Below are 22,166 nucleotides of genomic sequence, written 5' to 3'. Positions count from 1 at the left end.
GTGTAAGAGAGAGAACATTTTGAAATGGCCATTCACTGAGTATTGAATGTGACGTGCCTTTCAATATCATATGACATGCATCTGGGTGTTCATGTATTCATTGTACCATCCTTTGAAAGTTGAAAATTAATATATGTATTGAAAAGGTCACACCCTTTGCCGTTCAATACTATTATTACTTTTCTTGTAATGTTATTGTCAGACAGGTTGCTTTCTCATGCAAAATGAAAATGTTGAAAATAATGTCATCTTCTTGAAGGCAGTGAAAAAAATGCAGTTTTAGTGGCCTTGTCAAAATTTGGTTGTGCTTGAGCTTTTACGCTTCGGAGTAGATACTGAATGAAGTAACCGATGTAGAGAAGCTTACCGTATCTACTCAAATTCAAGGTAATAATTTTTCCCGAAATCCTTAAAGGGACACTAAAGAGAAAAATTATTTCTTCTGTACTAGTAAACTACTCTTCTGCAATATCAAAAACACCCCTCTTGCCACGATAAGACGCTTGGTAAGCCATAAAAAGTGCAATAACAAAAGACTGGTGGCGACGTCTCCTTGATGTTCTCTCCTCAGCTCATTGTGATGTCATGGATTTCAACAGCGTCCTTTAGGGCCTAGTTAGTTCTTTAGCTGTAAAGAGACTACATTGTGTTCTAAAGGAGCCAAAGATTGAACATGGCGAGTTTCGGGAACTTTTGATGAACCGCAGCCTAAATACAAAAAAATACTTTGAAATCAGTGACGTCACAGTGATGTACTGGTGTTGGGGAATTGGTGTGAAATTCAAAAACTGAAACTTTGGCCTTCATTTTCTTTTCTTAATAATCAACCTAATATTTAAAAATTAATTACAACAGAGTTTTCAAAGAACGCTCTATTTATCTAAACTGATTTAGCATTTTCCTTTAGTGTTCCTTTAAGGCTGGAAGTCACCCCCTGCCTTATAGTATCCGAAGCTCACGAGTTCAGCTACTGTTACAATATGGTGGTAGCAGCGCTATATATCCGGTGATCCACACAGTGTGAATTGTTACATATAATAAACTTTGGCACAGAACATAGTATATTAGCCATCATACCAAACAAAGGGAATGCCTATGATAATGTTGTCATCCATGAGGAATCGAGGGAGTAAAGTGCCAGCTGTTGTGGAACATTTCAGAAAGTGTTGTTTACCGGGATGAGATGACTTTGTTCACTATTTTTTTCAGTTTCTACTAAACTTTTTGAGTCAGTAGCAGTAGCCAAACAAGTTTTTGGACCTTGAAAATTTAGACCTGCTCGAATATTTGGTCAGTGGTGCCACAAGCCTCAAATATGTATATCAACGACTGAAATTTCAGACACCCTAGAGCCCCCAGGGCATGCTGTTCCATCTTTTGGACTACGCATTCTTAGCAGCATGAAAACTTGAGTGCCACTACAAGCACAAAGGGCAAAGCAATTGTTTTATTGCATTACCAGCGCCTCCTCGAAACCAAGAGGACGATTCTGGTCTTGTTATTTCAGTAGTAGCCGGCCAAGCCAATTGAACAAGCCAAGCCCAACCAGGGCTAGAAAGCCGGCACATTAGTGCGTATGCTGGGTGTGTCGTGCATGTCGAACATTCCTTGTTTAACGTAATTAGTGTAGACATGATCTCAGGGGACTTTGTTGTCTTTTCAAAAATTATCAGCCAGCTCCATATTTGCTGTCTCTGACCATACAGTAAAACCTCGATAATTTGAAGGTCGCCGGACGATGAAAATTAATTACGCGGATTTTAGAATTAACTGAAAAAAAGAAAAAGAAAACAAGCAAGAACTTGCCGCAAAAAGAAATCACCTTCATTTTCCATGTCCGTGAAAGATTACTCGAAGTAATCACTGATGCGGGATTACTTGGCGCGGTAGTTCGCCGTCCCAAGTGCCATGCTCTCCAGCTGCCTCACAACACGTAGCATAAGTATCACCCGCACTGCACTCAACAAAGTTGCGGACGATGTTCACGGAATCGATAACTGCCGCTAAAGCAGGCGTGCGGGTGCTTGGCTCCAAAAATGTGGACTTGCTGGATATTCCGGACTTCAAAAGTGCACCGTCAGGGTTCCCATTGAGTTCATACATTTTCGTTCTCAATTTTTCGGACAAATTGAGACCCCAAAGTTCGATTTTCCGGACTAAATCGCTCGTTCCGAGCCACGCTACCCAATCTTGGAGGACGCCATGTTGGATTCTGCTCGATTCCAGTGGCTCGCTCTATGGTCTCCATTGGGAGGCGCGCACTATCAATAAAGAGCACCGCGCCATCCTACAGTCTCAGAGGCCATGCCCGCTTTTTCTTGGCTGACAAACCGCTCTAGAGTACTGCACTTTTTCTTTTTTCTTTCTAGTATATGCGGTCAGCACTATCGTCATAACCATTTATTGTGGGATGTTTTTTTTACTGCGATAGCAATTGTATGGACACTTCAAGCAGATTTCTGCTGTCGGTGTCGCCATCGCGAGGTTTTGTATAAAGTCCAAGGGTGATAAAATTGTCGCCGCGCGCCGTATGTGCGAGTGAAAACGCGTGGGGGACGCGCGCTTTCATGGAGGGCAAACGCACGACGGAGCGCAAACGCGACTTCCTCCGTCGCGCCAAAGGCCGGTGGGGTATGGGAGGGAGGGAGGGGGGGCAACCCTGTGCTGCGGCACCAAATGCATATCTTGCAACCGGGCGCAAGGGGAACTGGCGACGCAATCTCCGTAAAGCGGGAAGGCAGCGCGGGAGGGAGGGAGGGGTTGTGGCTTCTGTTCTGCGAGCAACTTGTACTTTGCGCGGCGCTGGGCGGTCGCGCGCACCTTATCTTGAAAGCAATCTACACGGCTCCTACCTTTGTTATGCGCTGTGCTTTCGCCGCTCAGTTTCCGTTGAAGCGATAGACTGCACGAACCTTGGCTCGCTGCGGCGGCCACGCTCGTTTGCGCCAGCATTTTGACAGTGGTTGTCGGCGGTCATCGAGTGTGATCTATTCATGTTTGCTTGTGCGCGCTGACACCACGCTTGTTAATTCAGTTAGTAAGTTGTTTTTTTTTTTTTTTTTTCTCTAAAGTTTCAGTTGCTATTTTTAACGTGGGGTGTACACTGAGCAGGTGTCTCAGAGACCTATGTCTCGGTGATGGGCGCTACCTCCTGTGCCTTCGCGAGAGCTAAGTGGTGTGAAGCTCATTTCTTCGATCTCCATGGTGAACTCTGTTTGTGGAGATCGTCAACGCAGTGACATTCGTGTCGACTGTACACTGAGACGACGTCACTGCTGCGCAAATCCAAGCAAGTCGATCCCCTCCAAACATAGTATGAGGCAGGGCATTATTAGAGATTTTTTTTAAAGTCATACTAAGGGGCCTAATAATTTTTTATTTTTTTTCGGCCGAACGAGTTTCTCGGTCTATTTTTTAGTCCCAACGAGCACGGAAAATCGGTTGGCGACTGTACGGAGCGAGCGCCCTAACCTAACAGCCGCATGTTGCAGCCAGCTGGAAACTTCGAATTATCCGAATAGAGCCGCGCGGCCCATTCAAATTATCTGGTAGAATTTGCATCGAAAATGACGGGACCGCTCAAATTCTTTAAATTAACCGAGTTCGAATTATCGAGATTTTACTGTACTTACCCCTGTCTATAGTGTAGGCATGACAGTGACGGAAATAGTGACCAACTTGCATGTAAACATGTGCGTACAGCACCACATTCACAAGCTTTCTTGGCCACTTACAGAATAAAAATACTTGTTTTCTTCTCACTGGTGAATCCATTTGTATAGACTTCCGATAATTGGTGTTTTGGTCGATCGACGCGTAGCCTGAATAATTCGTTGGTCTAGTGTTTATTGCCTTATAATACAGTCGAACCTCGATATAACGAACACGGATATAATGAAGAGATCGTTAAAACTTGGGCATGAGTTGGGCGCCGACATAACTGGCACACCGCCGAACAGCTGTTATTGCTGGGATCAGCCACATGGCACCGAGTGGCCGATCTAAGCAATAACGGTGGTACGGCAGCTTGTCAGTCATGTCGGACAGTGTGCCCGGCATAGTGCCAGGCAGGGTCTATGGCATGTTGACACCGCCAGTTCGGAAGCCAGCAATGTGAAATGTTGCAAAAGCGATTTTATCTCCGAAAATGAATGGCTGAAAACTTCGCCGCCCTTGCTGGGTGACTTGCAATGCCGACACATGGCATCACGCTTGCTCTTCTCTCACGTTGGCTCGATTTTGGAGTTTTTTTCGTGCTGATATTAGTGTGTACTTTTATAATGAATATTGAATATAGCGAAATAATTTTAGGACTACTACCTGCGTCAACTTTTTTATATAGGTTCGGCTGTATTGTGTATGCTTACTTTCTTTTTCTTAGGTCCCCCAACTGCACTCACGGCTTATAATCGTGACCATCTTATACTATAATAAATGCTCTACCTTATATTAGATGCAATTACAGTATGGTTTTTAATGTTATTATTTTGTTTCTTATTTACATAAACGGCAGCTTTTCTGCATTATCACGCATCCTGACATGACAAAAAGTGAGCTCTGGATGTCTCTGGCTGGAATATTTTGTGCACAAACAGATACTATACTGTAAAATTAAGTGTGAAACTTCGTTGTGACAAAACCGTAACATATGACCAGTAAGTAGGTTGCACGGTGCCACATTTCTTGAGTCAAAATCTAACTTTTAAGCTTGCAAGTGGAGTTGTTCGCGTACTTTCACAATTTTATTTTTTTATTCTTTTCATAGGCCTTTTCTTCATCTGACTTGATGGGTGAGGAAGACCCAACAATGCTGGGTCATAAGCAGGCATCCAGTGGCACCTCAGACCTGCTGAGCAGTTGTGTCATGCTGGAGGACATTCCCATGTTTGTGGGTGATGTGGAGCCTCCTGTAGCAGCCTCTCCGTCTGGCCTGGCTGACCTAGCAATGGAGGAGAGCTCCAAGCACAAGGAGAAAGCAATTGCACCACGCAGTCCAGGAATGCAGGTGGCATTGCAGGACAAGGCTGCTGGATCTGCTAAGTGAGCGAAACTCTCGGTGCATGCTGTAATAGACCACTAACAAACAGTATGGTAAAAGCTGGACACAAACAGACAATGACGGGATGTGGTGTGCTGCATGGTTGTCTGCTCTTGCCCTTGCATTTGTTCTTGAGCTGTTTGCTAGGGAATGTGTACTAGATGTCTAGCTCATGCCTGCATGTTACTGCATGCTCTATGCTGGGTTAGTTTGAATGTGTACCAAGTCCCATGTTTTAGTTTTTTTTTGTGAAAGATTATAAAATCTAATTGATTTGATCCTCGGCAATTTGGAAAATCACATAATTTGGACTGGCCCTCTGGTCCTAGCAAATGTATGCATTATTTAATGGGGCCCTGAACCACCTTTTCTTGAAGCCTCAAAAACACTTTGAAACGAATATGGTGCCTCCCAGGAATATGTTACCAAAATAATTTTTCAGAAATACTTAGTACAAGCTTGGATACTATGAGTGCAATATTTACCTTTCTCATTCTCCCTCAACGTCCCTTTTTCCAAAAGAACGGGGTGGCACCAGTGGCAGTGCACCACCTTCGGCGTTATGCCACCTGACTTCAATGTTGTGTTTCTCCTTTCAGCGAAAATTGACAGGTACCGATGGCAAACCATACTTCCGATCCCTGTTAGTATAGTAACGTTGGTCTTATCACTGTGCTGCAGCATACCAGATAACTGCGGATGGTTGGTTTTTGTCGTACCAAGTGGCACAAGTAGCATAATTCCTTTTGCACTTATCTCTGTGGCAATCACACAATCTCTGCGGCTCGAACGAAACGAGTACGTCAGCGGCATGCACATTGGCTCAGCGATGGATGCTGCACACCACTCTTGTTGAAAGGATTCTTGATGTAACGAGCTTCGACCATGATCGCAATGGCACCTCGAAGGTGCGCAAGTCGGGAAGCAAACAACCTGTGTGAGTCAGATGTAGTTCCTTAGGCTGGCTGGCTTGCATTGCCAGCCGTCAAGGAAGTTATAAACATTTTTTTTATAGCCTCCTTGGTTACCGCATGCCTGGAGCCACATTACCCACACAGACCAATCAACCAATGAGAGCAAGCAGCAGTCCGAGCATCTCGTAGCGGGAGGTCCCTTCGTGACACCACAAGGCAGCCGCAGATCTATGCTAGGCAGTAGACGCAGCTACGTGCAGCTGCAGTGCCTATGAGCAGTATGAGCAAACGGTAGTCTGTTTCTTCCGGAAGTATGTTGAAAATCGAATCTCACGTTTTCGCTTGCTTGAGCCTGTTTGTAGTTCACTGCATCTAATATACACAGTAACAATAGGAATAAGCACACTGATCCAAGCAACCTTCTTGATATTATATCAGTTATTGGCCAACAGCAGCCATTTATGGGAATCTTGCAAATGACGACATATGCAGGTCGCCGGCAGCTTCAAAATTGGTGAGGAGCAGGCCTCTGTTTCATAAGAGGGTGTTTGGGAAAAAGGTAACTTCGCACTCTGCTTGTGAACTCCACGTGCTGTGCAGGGCTGTCAAAGTTGATGTTGAGATGTTCTCACCAGCGTATGCTATCTGTGGAATGTTTTTCGCCAAGCCTGAGGGGTGGTTTAGGATCTCTCTAATGGAATCAAACTCATTAATTTGGAGGCGTTTATTCCCACACCAGTTAATTTGGACAATCTTTGAAGCGTGTCGAGTGCAGAGCGCCACAATTGTGCGGCGCAATAGAGCAAAAGCAACACTAGCGGCCAACTGAAACGAAGTGGGGGAATCTGCATCAGACTAGTCATCAGCAAAAACTGTACAGGAACACTTAACTTATTCTTGCATTAAACTCCGCGCATGATGCCACTGTGGTGATCATAAAAATAGGTGTGCTGACTAGGTGTGCTCACACTTCTCTGCATCATGATCGTGAAATGGTGCTGCTGCGAGTAGAATGATGCTGTTGTGTGCATCGTCGGTAACACTGTATGGACAAGCAGTGTTTGCATTGCTGCCTCTGAATTCAGCTTTGATTTTTGTCATGGTTTTGTTCTGAGGAGTAAGCAAATCCGGAATGGGGAATTTTGATATTGCAATGAAAAAAAAAATGCCAGAAATAAGTTTTTAGATTATATTCAAGAACCTGACATTGCAGTGTTAGGTTCTTGATGCGGCTGCGGTAGCAGGTAATCGAACACATGACCTCATGCTCAGCTTAAAACAAACTTACCTTTCTTGCAGATTTACGGTGCAACCATCACACCACGGTTCCTTGGATAGAAACTCGCACGCCTCAGAAAACATCACTTTAATGAGGGCAGTAACGTTACTGTCTTTCACCGAAACAAAATACGAGGTAGCCTTGAAACATTCCTCTGCTGCATCCAGAGGCTGTGGTGCACCACACATGCGGTGATGATCTCTGCAAGCACAGGCACAGAAAACTCGGAAGTCGTCAGAATTTGCGCAGGCCTCATTAGCAGACCTTTCCTGTGATGTCACTGCATTTTCTGCGGTGCTTGTACTCCATGTCACGTGTGATCACAGTCCCAGACAAATTTTTGTTTTTCTCAGGCATCATCTTACAGAGTGGGAGCCCCTGCAGGATTGATTGCATGACACCTTTGGTAGCTCTCTATCCATTAACCACATTGTGAAATCAGGCTGAAGGAACTGTTCTTAAAGGGATACGGACACAAAAGTTGGCGGGTGGTTTTTGCATCAAAAGTTGAACTGTTGAAAATAACGAATACAACAAGTTGCTTTGAAAAGAAGAACGAGAAACATTTTTTTTTGTGATTTTCTGTTGCACCTTGCCTCCTAGCGGCTGCTGGCAGAAGCTGAAATTTGACGTCATAACACCCACCCGCGGCCAAGGTCAGCCACAGCTGTCGCAGTGTTTCCAGGGGTGTCGGTCGCTTGCAGCGTTTGTTTACCCCTTTTGCCGATCTTCGCACGTTCCGTTTGAAACACTCCCCGTCGGCGCTCCACGCAGGTGGTGCGTCTTACATGCGGCTTCCCACAGCCGTCGCTCGGTATTGACGCGTTCGTCGCGGCGGAAGGAAATGCCCAGACATTGCTGTTATAACAGCATCGCCGGTCGTGACACGCCGTCGCACACGTTTCCCAGAGACAAAAAGGTGCGTAAACTTTGGATACCTGCCTATTAGAGAGCTTTAGCTTGTCCGGTAATCGGGTAAACCTGAGCGTTCGGGCGGAACCGTAAACGTGAGCGGCCTGTATGGTGCTGCCACCTGGTGGCGCAGAGCTCAAACAGACAAAAATAGCTAATATTACTGTAACCAAGTGTATTCTACTTCGTATCTAGTGTAAATCTTCGGCAGCAACACGATTACGCTACTGCCGAAAACTTACACCAGGAAATGACCTATAATTCTTGCATAAGTTTCTGGTTAAGAGCGAAATATTTGCGCTACGGTTCGCGAAAACCTAACCGGCACTTCCACGGCCGCCTACTCTTCGTCGACGCTTGGCGTGGTAGGCTTGTGTCCGTAAGCGGTAATATTTCTTGCCAAGTTGGACTGGTCCTCATCTTCAGACGTGTTCCCTTCGCTGGTAGACGCACCAGAACTCGAACGCATGCTCACGATGGTGGCGTCGGCACGCTTCGAATGACCGCGGCCGGCCGGCTGGCTATCCGACGAGGGTGTCGTGACGTCACGCCTTCCAACTCCCGTGGGTCGGGCGGCGAGGCGCGCGCTCACAAAAACGGCAAAAATAAAGCCATCGGCTCAAAAATGAGCTAAGTGACTACTTCTTTTCGGTGTAATCACACACTGAGGATTGATTTTCAGCATTTTCGTAAAATTTTCAGATTTTGTGTCCGTATCCCTTTAAAAGCGTTGTTCAGATGCAGCTCATGTCCGCTGCAGTTCTTGCCAGTTTGGCGACAGGCCAATTTTCATCTCTGAAAAAGGTCTGGCTCTTTCGGTGCTGAAACAATGCTGCTTAAAACCTGACTTGCACTTTAGAGTAAAGCAAAAGTGCACGAGTTCATCTTTTGCAGAGGAATACCTCTACAAATTGGTACTCCCTCTGGTAATTTGGTACGTTGAGATGACTTTCCACTGTTCTTGCCGCTCATTTTTCTGTCTTGGGAGCTTCCAAATCTTTTAGCAACTTCCAAACATAATAACAGAGACTCGTAGCTTCTCAATGCACTAACTGACAGTCTCAGATACATACAATATATCACTTTCATACTTTATATAGCATCATTCTGTTGAGCACAGTGCCATTTTTGCATCATGAAGCACAGAAGTGCTGAACTGCGCTCCAGGGGGTAGCGCACCGACTCATCTGGCTACTTTAATGCCACATCGGTCGCGTTACCGCATGCCTTCAGAACTGTGTAGTCGCCATCCACGATAACGATAGTGACCACGGAATCATCTGCAGCGTTTTTGGTGAGCAGAAGTTTTGTTTTGAGTCACTGCACGGTGCTTGCGATGCCACAAACATGGCAGAAGCTGTCGAGGAATAAAAGCAACTCTGCTGTCACGTGCACACTTGTGCCAGACCCACTGGTTACATCGGATTGGACGATCAGTTGCAGACCAGCTAACTGGCACCAAAATAATTAGGATGTCAGTGCGCACAGTTATAAAAAGCAATGTCGGATGAAGATGTGTGTTGCACTGCTGCTACACTCCGAGGGAAGTTGCGAGGCCCTTGCTGCTGCGAGCACTTATCAGTCACGAGATGAGGGTCACAGCTGCTGCGCTGCTTTTGGGCAAAATATAAACTAGTGTTGTGAATTTCTTCAGTAAGTAAAGGCATGTTGACGTAGTAAGCAGTTGGCCTTTTGTTTTCTTGGCGCATTCAATAATTCAACATTCAGTTAAGTTGGACAATTTTTCCAGTCCCGTGAAATCTGAATTGATAAGGTTCGCAACAAGACGTGACTGTTCCCTACATGTGTGCCCTATCTGGAATCTGAAAAGCAGTAGTATAGCTGGGTATTACAGTTGAGCTCCGCTACAACAATATTCACGGGACACGAGGAAAATTTCGTTGTGGAGGAACTTCGTTGACGCAAAATTAGTATGTATATACGTACGCCAAACGACAAAGCCGCAAACGAAACCATTGTCTGGGAAATTTTGGCGATGGCGTGAGGGCAAAGGTAGAGATGTACTGAAGGCAGTCAATAAAGTGTCAACTTCACGAGAGAATGCATTTCGCACCGCTGTTACAGTATTTTTCGTACATTGCAGCCAACGTTAACTCAACGCGTGTGCCCTGGCTATCGTGTAATGCTCATTTTGCGGCCCGCGCACCGTCGCAATGAAGCGGTTTGAATTATCACAATTTCATTGCATATTTATGACAAAATTGGCAAACTTGGCAGGCTTGCACTTACCGGAACTTTTATTTCCAGAAGTGGGGTCAGCCTGGATTTCTTGCGCTTCACGGCAAGCAAAGGCGTTACGCGAGTCTCACAGTTCGTTAAAAGAGCCATCGCAATGTCATTGTCGTGGGCTCTGATAACTTTCAAAGCAGTCGCCTGAGTCAAGTGTGTCTAGCGGGTTGTCATTTTTTCCAGACGACGAGACGTCCACATCATGTTGACAGCAGCGGCTGCGGCGCGGTCGCTGTATCTTGAAAGCAATCTGCACCATGCACAAAGTGTGCGCCCGCGTGGGCCTCATCTTCAAAGCGATCTGCGGTGTGGGCAAAGTGCAACTAGTGCCGGTAGAGTCCTGTGCGCTGTACTTTCGACGTCAAGTTCACGTTGAAGCGAGAGACGGCACAGAGATCAATTCGCTCTCTGCTATTGCCACGCCTTCTCATCCCAGCGTGTTGACACCGAGATTCCGCGGCTATAGAGCGAGATGTCTTCATGCTTACCTGTGCGCGTGTTAAATCGTGCTTGGTAATTTAGTTTGTAAGCGAATGTTTACAAGTTTATACGGCCGATAAAACTATGATCCTTAGTTCGTATAGCTGTCTACTAACCTGCTATCGCAATCGATGCTTCGCATTTCGGGCAAAACTGCGAAATTTTTTCCTTACGCTTTCTGCCTCGGCGATCATATGTGCCTTTGCTTGAGAGAGAGAAATTTACTTTTCTTCGTTGGCATAGTCATTTCGACCGGACACACACACCACAGAAAACGGCAGCGATTGTGGTGATCCCGTGCAGGCTCGCACAGGCGCGTGATCACCACGCGTGGCTATGGATTGCAGTAGTGTAAATCGGTACTTTGAACTCGATTTCATTTGCGAAAATCTCATTCAAGCGCACATACGATCGTCACAGCTTTGGAAGGGCCTTCTAATTTGACTACTCGGCAGTTCCAATTTCAATTCAGTCCCAGTTTCGTTCTTGAAAAGTTCGTTATGGAGAGACTTTGTTTGTATTACTTTCTATGGGCAGCTGCAGGGTAATCGGAAAATCTTCGTTGTGGCAGAAATTTTGTTGTAGCAGCATTCGTTGTAGGGGGATTTGACTGTACTAAAAATGTTTGTAAATTGTGTTGTTTTATATGGCCTGGTAATATTGCAGATACTCTAGGTGACACAGTGCCCATCACATACCAGTGCCATGCAGTAGCTAAGTGTTGCAGTAGCTTGTGTCTTGCACACACTTATACTTACTGGTTATATTGAATTTTTGAGTGACATGGTTATTTCATCCCTACATTTTCCCGCGTGCTTATTTTTACTTCATTGTTTGTTGGGTTCATATGGTTCATCGAACAGGGATGTGCATATTTTGCCAAAAAAAAATTTTAAAATAGATTTTGAGTTTACCGCTGCATTGTTCTTGCTCAAATTTCGCCAAAAGATAGCATTTTGGAGCCTACATTGTTCAGTCTAACACTTAGCAGAGTTACTTGCCTGGGTTTTCAGAAAAAAATTGAAAGTTTCCTTTGTTTATAAGAATGGCAAGCTGTTGCCAAGACAGCGCTAGCATAAACTTGTGTCACTGCCTTGCGGTGGCTGCAGAAAGCAGCCATTCGTTAAGGGTTGCCGCATGTTTCATGCTTCTCTGGCAAAAAAATCAAGCACTTTTGAACATATTTGAAAAGTATGACTTAATTTCTGTGCTGTCAATGCAGGGTTCTTGCAGAGCATGTGGAATCCATAGATACTGACTTGGATTGGCTGCAAGACCAGCTGATGAGTGGAGGGCTCAACTTGGACACTTCCACATTGATGGGGGTATGTCCTGACTGGACAGGGCTTCTGTCAAAAGCCTCAAAGGTAGATGAGAAATGAAGTCGGTGACGCTGCTTTAATGCAGTGCTCACACATTCTCTGTGTGGAATACACAAAGCAGATTTTTATTTTTTTCCCGCAGGCTATATTGCTATATTTTTTTCTGCCACGCTGTGCAACACTTTTTTGACACCAAAGTATTGTTTCTGCCTGGCCTCTTTACAGGTTTGGACATTTTCAGTGAATGAGCACGGCATTTTAAAAAGATAATCAGGATCACCTTCTCAAAATGTCCCTATATGATGTGTCATGGGGAACTCTAAAATTGGAGCAAAATCCTGTGCTTATTCACTACCAAGTGATGGCATGAATCTTCTCAGTCACCACTGCTGTCATCAGCGGGTGGCTGCATTGAGACTCAAGGATTCCCACACCTCAATTCAAAAAACAGGGGAAAGAACTCTAATATATAATCAAAAAAGTGCTACAAAGTGACAATAAATAATTTTCATGCCATACTTGTGCCTACTAGCTGGGCCACTGTCCATGCCAAGAGTAATCCTGGTTGTGCAAATCAGCTTTTCTTCTAGAAAGTCAAGAGTTGTTATGAAGGATCCTTCCCGAACTCAGAACAAAGTAAGATTCAACAGGGGCAGATAAGTGGCATTCTGTATTTGTCACAGCTGTCACCGATTCGTCATCGGCGCGAAGTTGATCGCCGGGGTATACAAGCCGGTTGGTCGTTCCGTACTCAAGCGAACACAGTGAAAGAGTCCAGAGTCGGGAGTAAACAACAACAACAAAAAAGATGTTTATCGGCTGATAAATAGACATAAATTAATAAAATAAAATAATAATAAAAAAGACGCAAGACAACTAACACACCTGAACTTAATATAGCTCAATGATGACGACAAGGAAATGCAGCAGCGAGTCCATAAACCGTGAAGTCGACGCGCAGAGCTTTCCCGAAGAATGCTGGCGGGCCAATCTTGTCAAGGTGGATGCGATTGCTGGGCTGGGTTTCCCGGGAGTCTAGATCTGACGACTTCCCTCAAGCAGGTTGAGCTAACTTGAGGTGAACTACCGTGAGCTTTGTTGCAGACGCTGGTTTGACGTCTCGTACGTCAACTAGTTACTTGAAGTTCCGACGCGGCTAGGCAACCCAGGCGAGATTAGACGGCACTAGCCCCCCGACGGCTTCTCAGTTCCGACGCGGCTAGGTGGCCCAGGTTATACTGGACGGCACTAGCTCCCCAAAGCCTTCTCAGCAGCTCATAGGTTTTTCCCTACATCCCTATGTAGGGGAACTGCCGGTATGCAGAGTTCACCAAATAATTAATGACTCCTCCCAAAAGTCTTGGCCGCGCCCCTTTCACCTGGGACGAAGGATGGTAGATTCCTCTCTCTCCAAGGTCGAGCTCCGGCACTGCACTACACGGACGCACCCGCACACCTCGGGGTCCGTTAATCGGCGTGTCGCGTTCTCGAAACGAGATGCCACCGCGTGGGGCCACGATGTCTTTGACGCCCGTTAATCGGCTTGTCGCCCTCTCGAAATGATATGCCACACAGTGAGGACACGACGTTTTTGGCGGCCGCTAATCGGCATGTTGATGTCTCGAGAAACTATGGTGCCCTGTGAGGACACAATGTTTTTTGGCTGCCGTTAAGTGGCGTCAAAACCACTCGAAAACTCGAAAATATGCCGCTCCGCGACAGTATTATAGAAATACTAAAAGCAAAAACAAGGTGTGTCACTCTTTTGTCACAGGTCTTGATGTTTCGTTCCTTGTGAACCTCAAAATATATCACAACGGAATAAAGGCTGATATCAAGGGAGCACACATAATGTATTACCAACAAGCATTAAAAATAATGATTCAGGAAAATTATAAATTGTGGCAACCAGTGAATAACCTGTTGCCAATAGCGAAGTGAACTTCAACTGATATTGTCTGCAAATACAAGTGATAAACATTGAAATGCTCACAGACATGAGAAAGTTTATTGCCAGTGTTAATGAATATCATGAAAGAAACTAACACAGCTCGCGTTTCAGTGTTCTGTAAGTAGAGTTCAGCATTATAAGTTTCTTTATTTTATGCAAAGATAATTTTTTTTCCCGACAATATGTTCCAGTTTCCACATAAGTGCTCATTTGTCCTTTGCAGTGTTTATAATTTGCATGAAAGATTTTCCTAGCAGTATCAGGAGAACACTATTAGGAGGGAAGAAGTAGAAAAAAAGAAAACTATAATATTGTCTTTAGTGTCCCCTTAAGCTAATGCCAATAAAGGTGATGTGTGTGGCATGACACCTATCACACTGATATCCGAGACCCAGTACCTTGAGTGTTGGGTTTAAGTTTTACTTTATGCACTCGCACAAAATGATGACCATATGAAAACGTTTCAAATGGTCTCTCTTGTTAAAGTAGAAGTTTTTGTAATAGGCACTTAACACTTTGCTTCTTTTATCTGCTGGCTTTCCCAACTAAATGCTGTCAAGAATTTAAAAAATAATGGCTTTAACGCGAACAGTACCCAGTGTGTGTTGATGGGTGTTGTTAATAAGGGGAGATGTGCCTCAGAGATTCCCTTTCATTAATAATAAATCATTAATAATAAAGCTAATTGAATGACATTTATACAGAATATAGAGTTCAATCTCGTATTTTCAAATACCGTTTTAGTTGTCTATAACATTTTTGTTTATTTTTCTGTGACCACTGAAAGTGGAAATATATGGTGCCTTTTATAAGATTGCGGCTTCATGCCAGGTACAAGAGAGTGTTATAGAATAGCATATACAGTTAAACCTGGATATAACGAAATTGACAAATTCCCGAAAAACTTCGTTATAAAGAGGATTTCGTTTATGCAGGTTCGGCACGAAAATTTGAAAAATAAACGTTTACCGTATTTACTCGATTCTAACGCGCCCTCAGTTGTAATGTGCACCCGTTTTCCGTTTTCGTCGAAGCACTCATCCTCAGAATGTTACACCAGGTACCGGATGCGTGGACGCGTGTCGTTTCGCACAAGCGCGAGGCATCGGAAACGAAGAGCGAGCGTCACGATGGCGTCGTAGCATTGTATAGTGTTACAGTAGAACCTCGCTGTTACGTTCCTGGGGGCTGCATTTTCCCGGCTGTTACGTCGTTTTCGACCGGTCCCGGCACAGCTCCCTTAGAACTCAATGTATTGGTAACCCCGCTGTTGCGTCGCAACTGTGGGACCGTTCCTGCATCATACGTTGTGAACTGCCACCCCGCGCCGGCCCAAGCGGTTATTTTGACTTTTCATGTCGCTTAGCTTGGCGGCTTGACAATGGCATTAGCAAAAGTATGGCCCTTGAGATCCGTATTTGCTATATAAAGATGATGTCCATGACTCGTTGTGGCCCTAAAATTGGTTTTGGCTCATAGATATTAAGTATCTAAGGGTACAGCCATGCTAGCGGCATAAAACGCGCGCGTCATGCAGCGAGCGGCAAGTTGCCGTGCGTCAGCGCCTTGCCAACGCCTTGCCGCGAGGCCACCGTGGCACGCGCATCTCACCGCGCGGCAGCGCGATAAGATCTCCCGCGCTCTCCGAACAGGCGAGCAACACTGCGAGCGCTCGTTGTTTCATACGAGAGACTACGATCGTCAATTGAAAACTCGGCGCAGACCGGCGGCGTTCCGGTTGTGATGGCTCCGTGACGTCACCCTCGTCGCTCTTGATTGGACGTACCTTTCCCATTTCGCGCGGCACGCCGCAAGACCCGCGATTCCTGCCGCTTTTGCCGTGTGCGGCACGACGCGTTGCCGCGCGTTTTCGCTGCGTGTTTTTGCCGCTAGCGTGGCCGTACCCTAAAGTCCAAGGGCGATAACGCAGTCGCCGCGCGCCGTATGCTGTATGTGCGAGTGAAAACGGGTGCCTCGATGCCAGCGCCGCCGTTCAGGGTGGAGACAACCCCGCTGGCGCCGCCATATTGAATCACACGAGCTCAGACTCGGCTACGCTTGCGTTCATAAATAGTTCTACTCGCGGCGCACTTCCAAGTGCTTTGCCTTGATAGGATTTTTTTATCCGTATCGCATCTGCACATCTTTATAACCAATAGCCGTTAACTCGTCGAAGGTCGAAGACGTAAATGTATGGCGCCGGGAACATGCCCCAAGTTGCCTAATTCAATCACATTTAATATGCCGTGTGTATGTTTAAAATACGCACTATTTTTTTTTTTTTTTTTTTTGCGCTTCGATGCTTGGTATATAAGGTTTGCGACCCCCTGTGTGTGGAAGTTTTTCTTTTTCGCTGTTGTATTTTGGTTTACACGTCACACCTCCTTTATCGTAGCCAGCCACTCGCGCACGGCGGTTAGTTTCCCTTGCGTTGCGCGTGCTCTTCGCATTCGTTGCAATTATTTGACGATATCTACGCGCAATTTTGCTTTTTTTGCCCACAAAACTGTGTGCTGACAGGATTAAGCTGGTGTAAAAATAACTGCGATGTGAAAATAAGGTTTAGTTAATGCTGTAGAGAAAAATGTAACGTAACTTGTCTGTGTCAATCTTGCGTAGTACACATAAGAAACCAAACGATGCACAAAATACATTTACTTAGTGTTGTCTAGTACAGTCAACTATGAAACATGAAAAATTATATGTACTGTGTGGCGCCTGAAGGTTATGTTGAAAGACATGATCAAAAAAAAATTCGCAAGGTAGGCTCGACACACACAATACGTTTTATTCATTACATTGGGGGGGGGGGGGGGGGTGTCAGGTGGGTACATCAAGCTTATTACACACAATATAAATTGAAAACGGTGGTGGCGTGGAGCAGAAATAGAACACCCGACCTCAAATCTGAAGGTTGTAAGTTCGAATCCTACTCCAGTCCACTACATTTTCAGGCATGGAGTGGTGCCTGACACCGGCAAAAAAAAAAAAAAAAACATTTTGCCGAGAGCTAGTGGGGCTATACTAGTTCAGGTGCAACCAAACTAGGCAGGCCCACTAAGCTTCATCAAAGTCACTCCCTCACCAGAACAGGAATTGGCCTCCCTGGAGTATTCGGCCACTACCTCCCTCATGACTCCGACAATTAACCCATGGCCCTCATTCCCCAGTGGCTGCTGACCAAGGCGGCGGTCAGATCTGCGACGTGGCAGAGGGTGCTAAGAATCTCTGGGTCCGGACAGGCCGCCAATGGAAACTGAACCTGGCAACGTTCAACACGCGCACCCTCTCGAGTGAGGCTAGCTTAGCAGGACTATTTCGGGAATTATCAGGCATTGCCTGGGATATTATTGGCCCTAGTGAGGTTAGAAAATTGGAGATCGCAGGGAGAGGCCTTCGTCCTGCAGTGGCCTTAAATATAGGCTGATGATGATGATGAAATTGAAAACAAGAATACAAACAAGAAAAGGCAACCACGGGTAATATATTAATCACGATATCCAGCCAGAATACATCAGCTACCATCGAATACGTCGCATCAGCCAAACACATCGATGGCGAGTACAGAACATTCTATAAATAACCATTAGAACACTGATAACTACATTGAAAAAATAAACAACACTGCATACATATCACGTACAAAAACCTTAAATGAGACTAAGACAGTCAAATACAGATTAGCAATGTTTTTCACTTCAAAAAAATATAGTCCATGATGATGACTTCAGACAGCGCCCATCCTGTCGATTTCCCTTGTACTGGTTCTCTTCAAAGTGTTTCTAAGTACAAGTAAAACAACAAAAGTGATTATTGATATGAAAAGTTGCCTTGTAAATAAGAGAACCCATTACAGTGCTTAAAAATAAATTTTCGCAGAAGTAATGCCAAATTACCTCGCTTCACACGTTTCGAAGAAATGCACAGGCTACAACAGACACCATGCCAGAAAGCGCTGAAACATTTTGGTCCCATGATGCCCCTTAACTCTACTACACCTGGGCATACCGTGTACAGGCATTTAAAGACCGTCACAGTACCCACTACGATCGGGAATGAGCACGAATGACCATCGGCTTACGAGCACCACGCTACAAATATATTCGTCTAAAAAACCAGCTATATAGCTTAACAACCCGAGATCCGCAAGATATCTGCTGAGAAATCAGAGAAAATCACAACGCTTCGCTTACCACGTACACAACAGCCGCTCTCCCCAGAAGAAGCACTGCGTTCTTTAGTCCCAAATAACCAGTAGCGAAAAAAGAAACTGAAAAAAAAAAGAAACAAGAGACACACGATCTGTGCTTCCCGTGAAAAAGTAAAATGGTTTACATGACGATTTGTAGCTAATGTAAGACTATTTCGCGGCGAAGCATTTTTGTCAGTCCTTAAAATACGCATAGACTCGCATAGACTGCGCATAGTTACTCGCATAGACTGCGCCGATCAAAATGGCAAAAGCCTATGCGACGCGCGCTCGCTCAGACAGCATCAGTGCAGTGCTTAGTTCGTGAGCGAACGTAGGTACATGAGCGAGGATCAGAGAATACTTTCTTATTTAAATGAAAAACACGGTGCGATAGTCTAAACTTTCTTGACACTTACCTCACAAATATAGGAGCTATCTGTTGCCTTCCACTGATACCGCTTTACTTGGGCTTCCCATCTCTTCCTTCCCTCTGGGTCCCGGGGAAGTGTAAACAACGAAGCCCTTTTCACGTTGATCCGGTGCACTTAGGAACACAACAGCCCGTCATGTCGACTCGATGCACTTGACAAGCTTGTCATTCATGCGGCTGAACACTGTCCAGCAAGTAGAAGTGTCAGCAAAGAATCCGCACGCACTGTGTCTCGAACTAAGCACCGGCACCAAGCAATCGCAACCGCTCGCTGTGATTCAAGATGGCGTCGCAGCGAGAAAGCGGCGGCGCGGGGGCGGTCAAAGGATGGCACCACCCTGAACGGAGGCGCAGGCATTGAGGCACCCTAGTGAAAACGTATGAGGGGAGCCGACGACCACGTCTAAATCTCGCGCGCGCAAGAAAAGCAGGCAGGAAGCGCGCCTTCTTCCGTTGTGCTCGAGGCACCGGCGAGGGAGCGAGGGGGGACGGATAGCGGGGCTAAAGCCCCTATATAGACCGTTTTTTCATGGGCGCCGCCATTGCGTAGGCAGTGGCGCCATCTATGGGCAGTATGCATGCTGGCTTGGGCGAACGCCCGTGTTGTATGCTGCGGTATACGCTCGGCGGCAGTTTCAGGTGCGTTTTTTCGCGCTCGCGCGGTCTATTTAGCATGAAATGGCGTCTTCTACGTGGGTAATTGTCCTGTGAGGCATAGTGAAGGAATTTAAGTCTGAAATAATTAAGCGGCTGGAGTTTATGCTGACGTTAGGGTGGACGGAGCACCCAGCGCGAGGTGTGCGCATTTGTTTTGAGCTTACAATCAGCCTCGGATATCAGTTAGGTATTTCTGAAAATTCGTTTCCCGAATGTTACCTTACTGCAGCATTCTCAGCACAGTGCGCGCCGGCTCGTACAAGCCAGACAGGAGGAAAGGTTCGTTGCGCGCCCTTTCCTCCTCGCCCGATGAAAAGGTCTTTATAAAAAGTAGCGTCACGCTTTGAAGAATGCCGCCGCCTCCTCGCACACCCTGTCCGAGGCCGACGCCGCGTCGGTATTGGCCTAATGGCATCACATGGACCGTCGAGCCTCGGGCGCTGGCTGCGTTTGTTCACGATCACGCTCCATCGCCATTTTTGCCCGAGAAGCGTCTACCGACTGGCGAGGAGCACGACGATAGCGACAAACACAGTCGGCGATCGTTTAATCTGATCACCGGTGAAAGATAAACAAGTGCACGTGTTTCAAGCGGTGTAGGCGGCGCAGCCTGAAGTTTTGTTTCGTGAAGCGAGGGTTGGCAGTTTCGTGGCCCTCGCTCGCTATGCGCGCCGTGATGTTTCACGACTCGCACTCAAGATTCTGGTTTCAGCCTCACTGGCTGTTCGTGCGCACCACGTGCCCTTCTCCTCCACTTCGTCTCTCTTTCTTCCTCGAGCACCCCTTGGGGCACCCGTTTGAGGGGAGCGTTCACCGTCTCCGCTGACTTCCGTACTCCCACGCAGCCGCAATGTAACCGGTATTTCGTTTCCCGCAACTGCACTATAAGCGATACGTGTATACGTGGAGTGCTATGAGAAAATTAACAGGAATCTGAAAAGACCGCACTATATCCGCTCCTGCACTTTAAGCGGTTACATTATAAGTGGTCTATACTGTATATGGACACACTAGGCGCATTTCTGCTGCCGCCACGATGTTCCTTGTAAAGTCCAAGGGCAATGACATTGTCGCCTCGCGCTGTATGCTGTATGTTCGAGTGAAAGCGCGTGCGAGGGCGAGCCGATGATGGTGGCTAAATCTTGCGCGCACAGGAGAGGAAAGTGGGGAGGAAGCGCGGTCTTTCGTAGTGTGTAAGGCACTGGGGGGTGAGGGGCATTCTACTTCGGAAGAAGCTGTGTATGGTGTGGCCACACGGGCCATAGCTTGAAAGCGATCTGTGATGGGGACAGAGTGTGGTGAGTGCTGATAGCTTCGTGTGCGCTGTGTTGTCGCCGCTTAGTTCGCGTTGAAGCGAGAGGCAGCACGAAGGTCAACTCACTCGCTGCTGCTGCCTCACTTTTCACTCCAGCGTTTGACAGCGTGTGTGCTTGGCCATCGAGTGAGATGTGATCATGTTCGATTGTGTGCGCCTGACACCTTGCTAGTTAATTTAGTTAGTAAGTGAATGTTTACAAGCTTATACGGCCGATAGAACTATTATACTTCATGTAGCTGTGTACTAATTTGCTATCGAAATCGAGCTTCGCCTTTTGGGCGAAACTGCGGCTTTTTTTTTTTTTTTTAAAGATAAATGTGATTTTTTAGCCTGTGTCTCCTTAGTGCTAGTCATCGGTACTTTTTTCGTTGGGCACAAATAATTGCTCACTTTAATCAGGTAACATTTAATATTTTTAATGAATAAGGCATCAACAGAATAGTTGTGGAGGCCATCGATGTAGACGCTAACATTTAAAGCAACCTAGGTCTTATGTGATCCTTTTTTTTTTTTCGAAGATAAAAACAAAAAAGAGACATTACTGCAAATTAAAAAAACGGCATTACAATGTGTTCCTGCACTAGCGACTGCAGTTTCTCAAAGGTAAACTGCCATCATCTAGTACGCTGTACATCTTATGCATATTCAAAGTCAGGACTTGGCGATTGATAAGGACTGAAGATTTGCGCCAGAAACTGCCAAGGCGTCCTGAAAAAAGTGTAGCTGCCCACCAGTGCAACAAACTGGTAGGCTCATATTTGATGAAGTCATGTGTTGACATCCTCTGCTATTTTTACATTTACATCTTATTAAGTAATTGATTAAAAACTAGCTAAATAAACTTCAATAAATAATTATTTGTGCAAGATGAAAATTATACTGATAATTATCATGAACAGTGCCCATCAACATACAATAGACGCTGTTTGCAGAAAGCCCTCCGTTATATTTTAACTCTTGGAGACATTTAGTTTGGACAGCTGGTATATGCAACGTAGGAAATGCATTCTCGTATTCACATATAGCATTATATATAATTATTATTATTTTTTTTTTCAGTTGTTTTCTCCTGAAGATCCATTGACGTCTTGTTTGGGGGTAAGTTTTGTTATATGTTTTAGTAATGAATGATCTATTTTGTTCAGTTCATCATTTTTAAAGTTTGCCCATGTGGCACACTATATATATAAATGTGTTTATTTTACTGAGGAAACGTTTCGTCTTAGAGACCTTGTAACAGTGCTGTGGAAAAAAAAAGAAACAAGCTCATGATACTATCATGCAAGCTAAGGCTCCATATATACCTTGCTGCGACATCAAAATGGAGTTCATTCATCAAGCTGATTTTGTCCTAGTTTGACAAGTACATGCTGCTCCATGTGTGGGCAAATTTTAGAAATGGTGAACCGCACTGGGAGCATTG

The 22,166-nt window shown here is 45.5% G+C and overlaps 1 protein-coding gene across 4 annotated transcripts in view; it reads left to right on the top strand.

Moving 5' to 3' along the window:
• LOC119435926 (heat shock factor protein-like) overlaps nucleotides 1-22,166 on the top strand; it is an 80,461-nt gene that overhangs the window by 43,484 nt on the left and 14,811 nt on the right. For 2 of the 4 annotated variants that reach the window (XM_049660895.1, XM_037702627.2), the window contains exons 7-9: nucleotides 4,766-5,040; nucleotides 12,096-12,198; nucleotides 21,803-21,841. In XM_049660895.1, coding sequence (XP_049516852.1) covers nucleotides 4,766-5,040; nucleotides 12,096-12,198; nucleotides 21,803-21,841 — 417 coding nt within the window. Of the gene's footprint in view, nucleotides 1-4,765; nucleotides 5,041-12,095; nucleotides 12,241-21,802; nucleotides 21,842-22,166 lie in introns of all 4 variants that reach the window. The other 2 variants (XM_049660894.1, XM_037702626.2) reach the window with 1 other exon arrangement.

Source organism: Dermacentor silvarum, chromosome 1 (genome assembly GCF_013339745.2).
Source record: "Dermacentor silvarum isolate Dsil-2018 chromosome 1, BIME_Dsil_1.4, whole genome shotgun sequence".
NCBI lineage: Eukaryota > Metazoa > Arthropoda > Arachnida > Ixodida > Ixodidae > Dermacentor > Dermacentor silvarum.
Note: the sequence above shows the minus strand (reverse complement) of the source record. Positions and strands in the feature narration are given on the sequence as shown.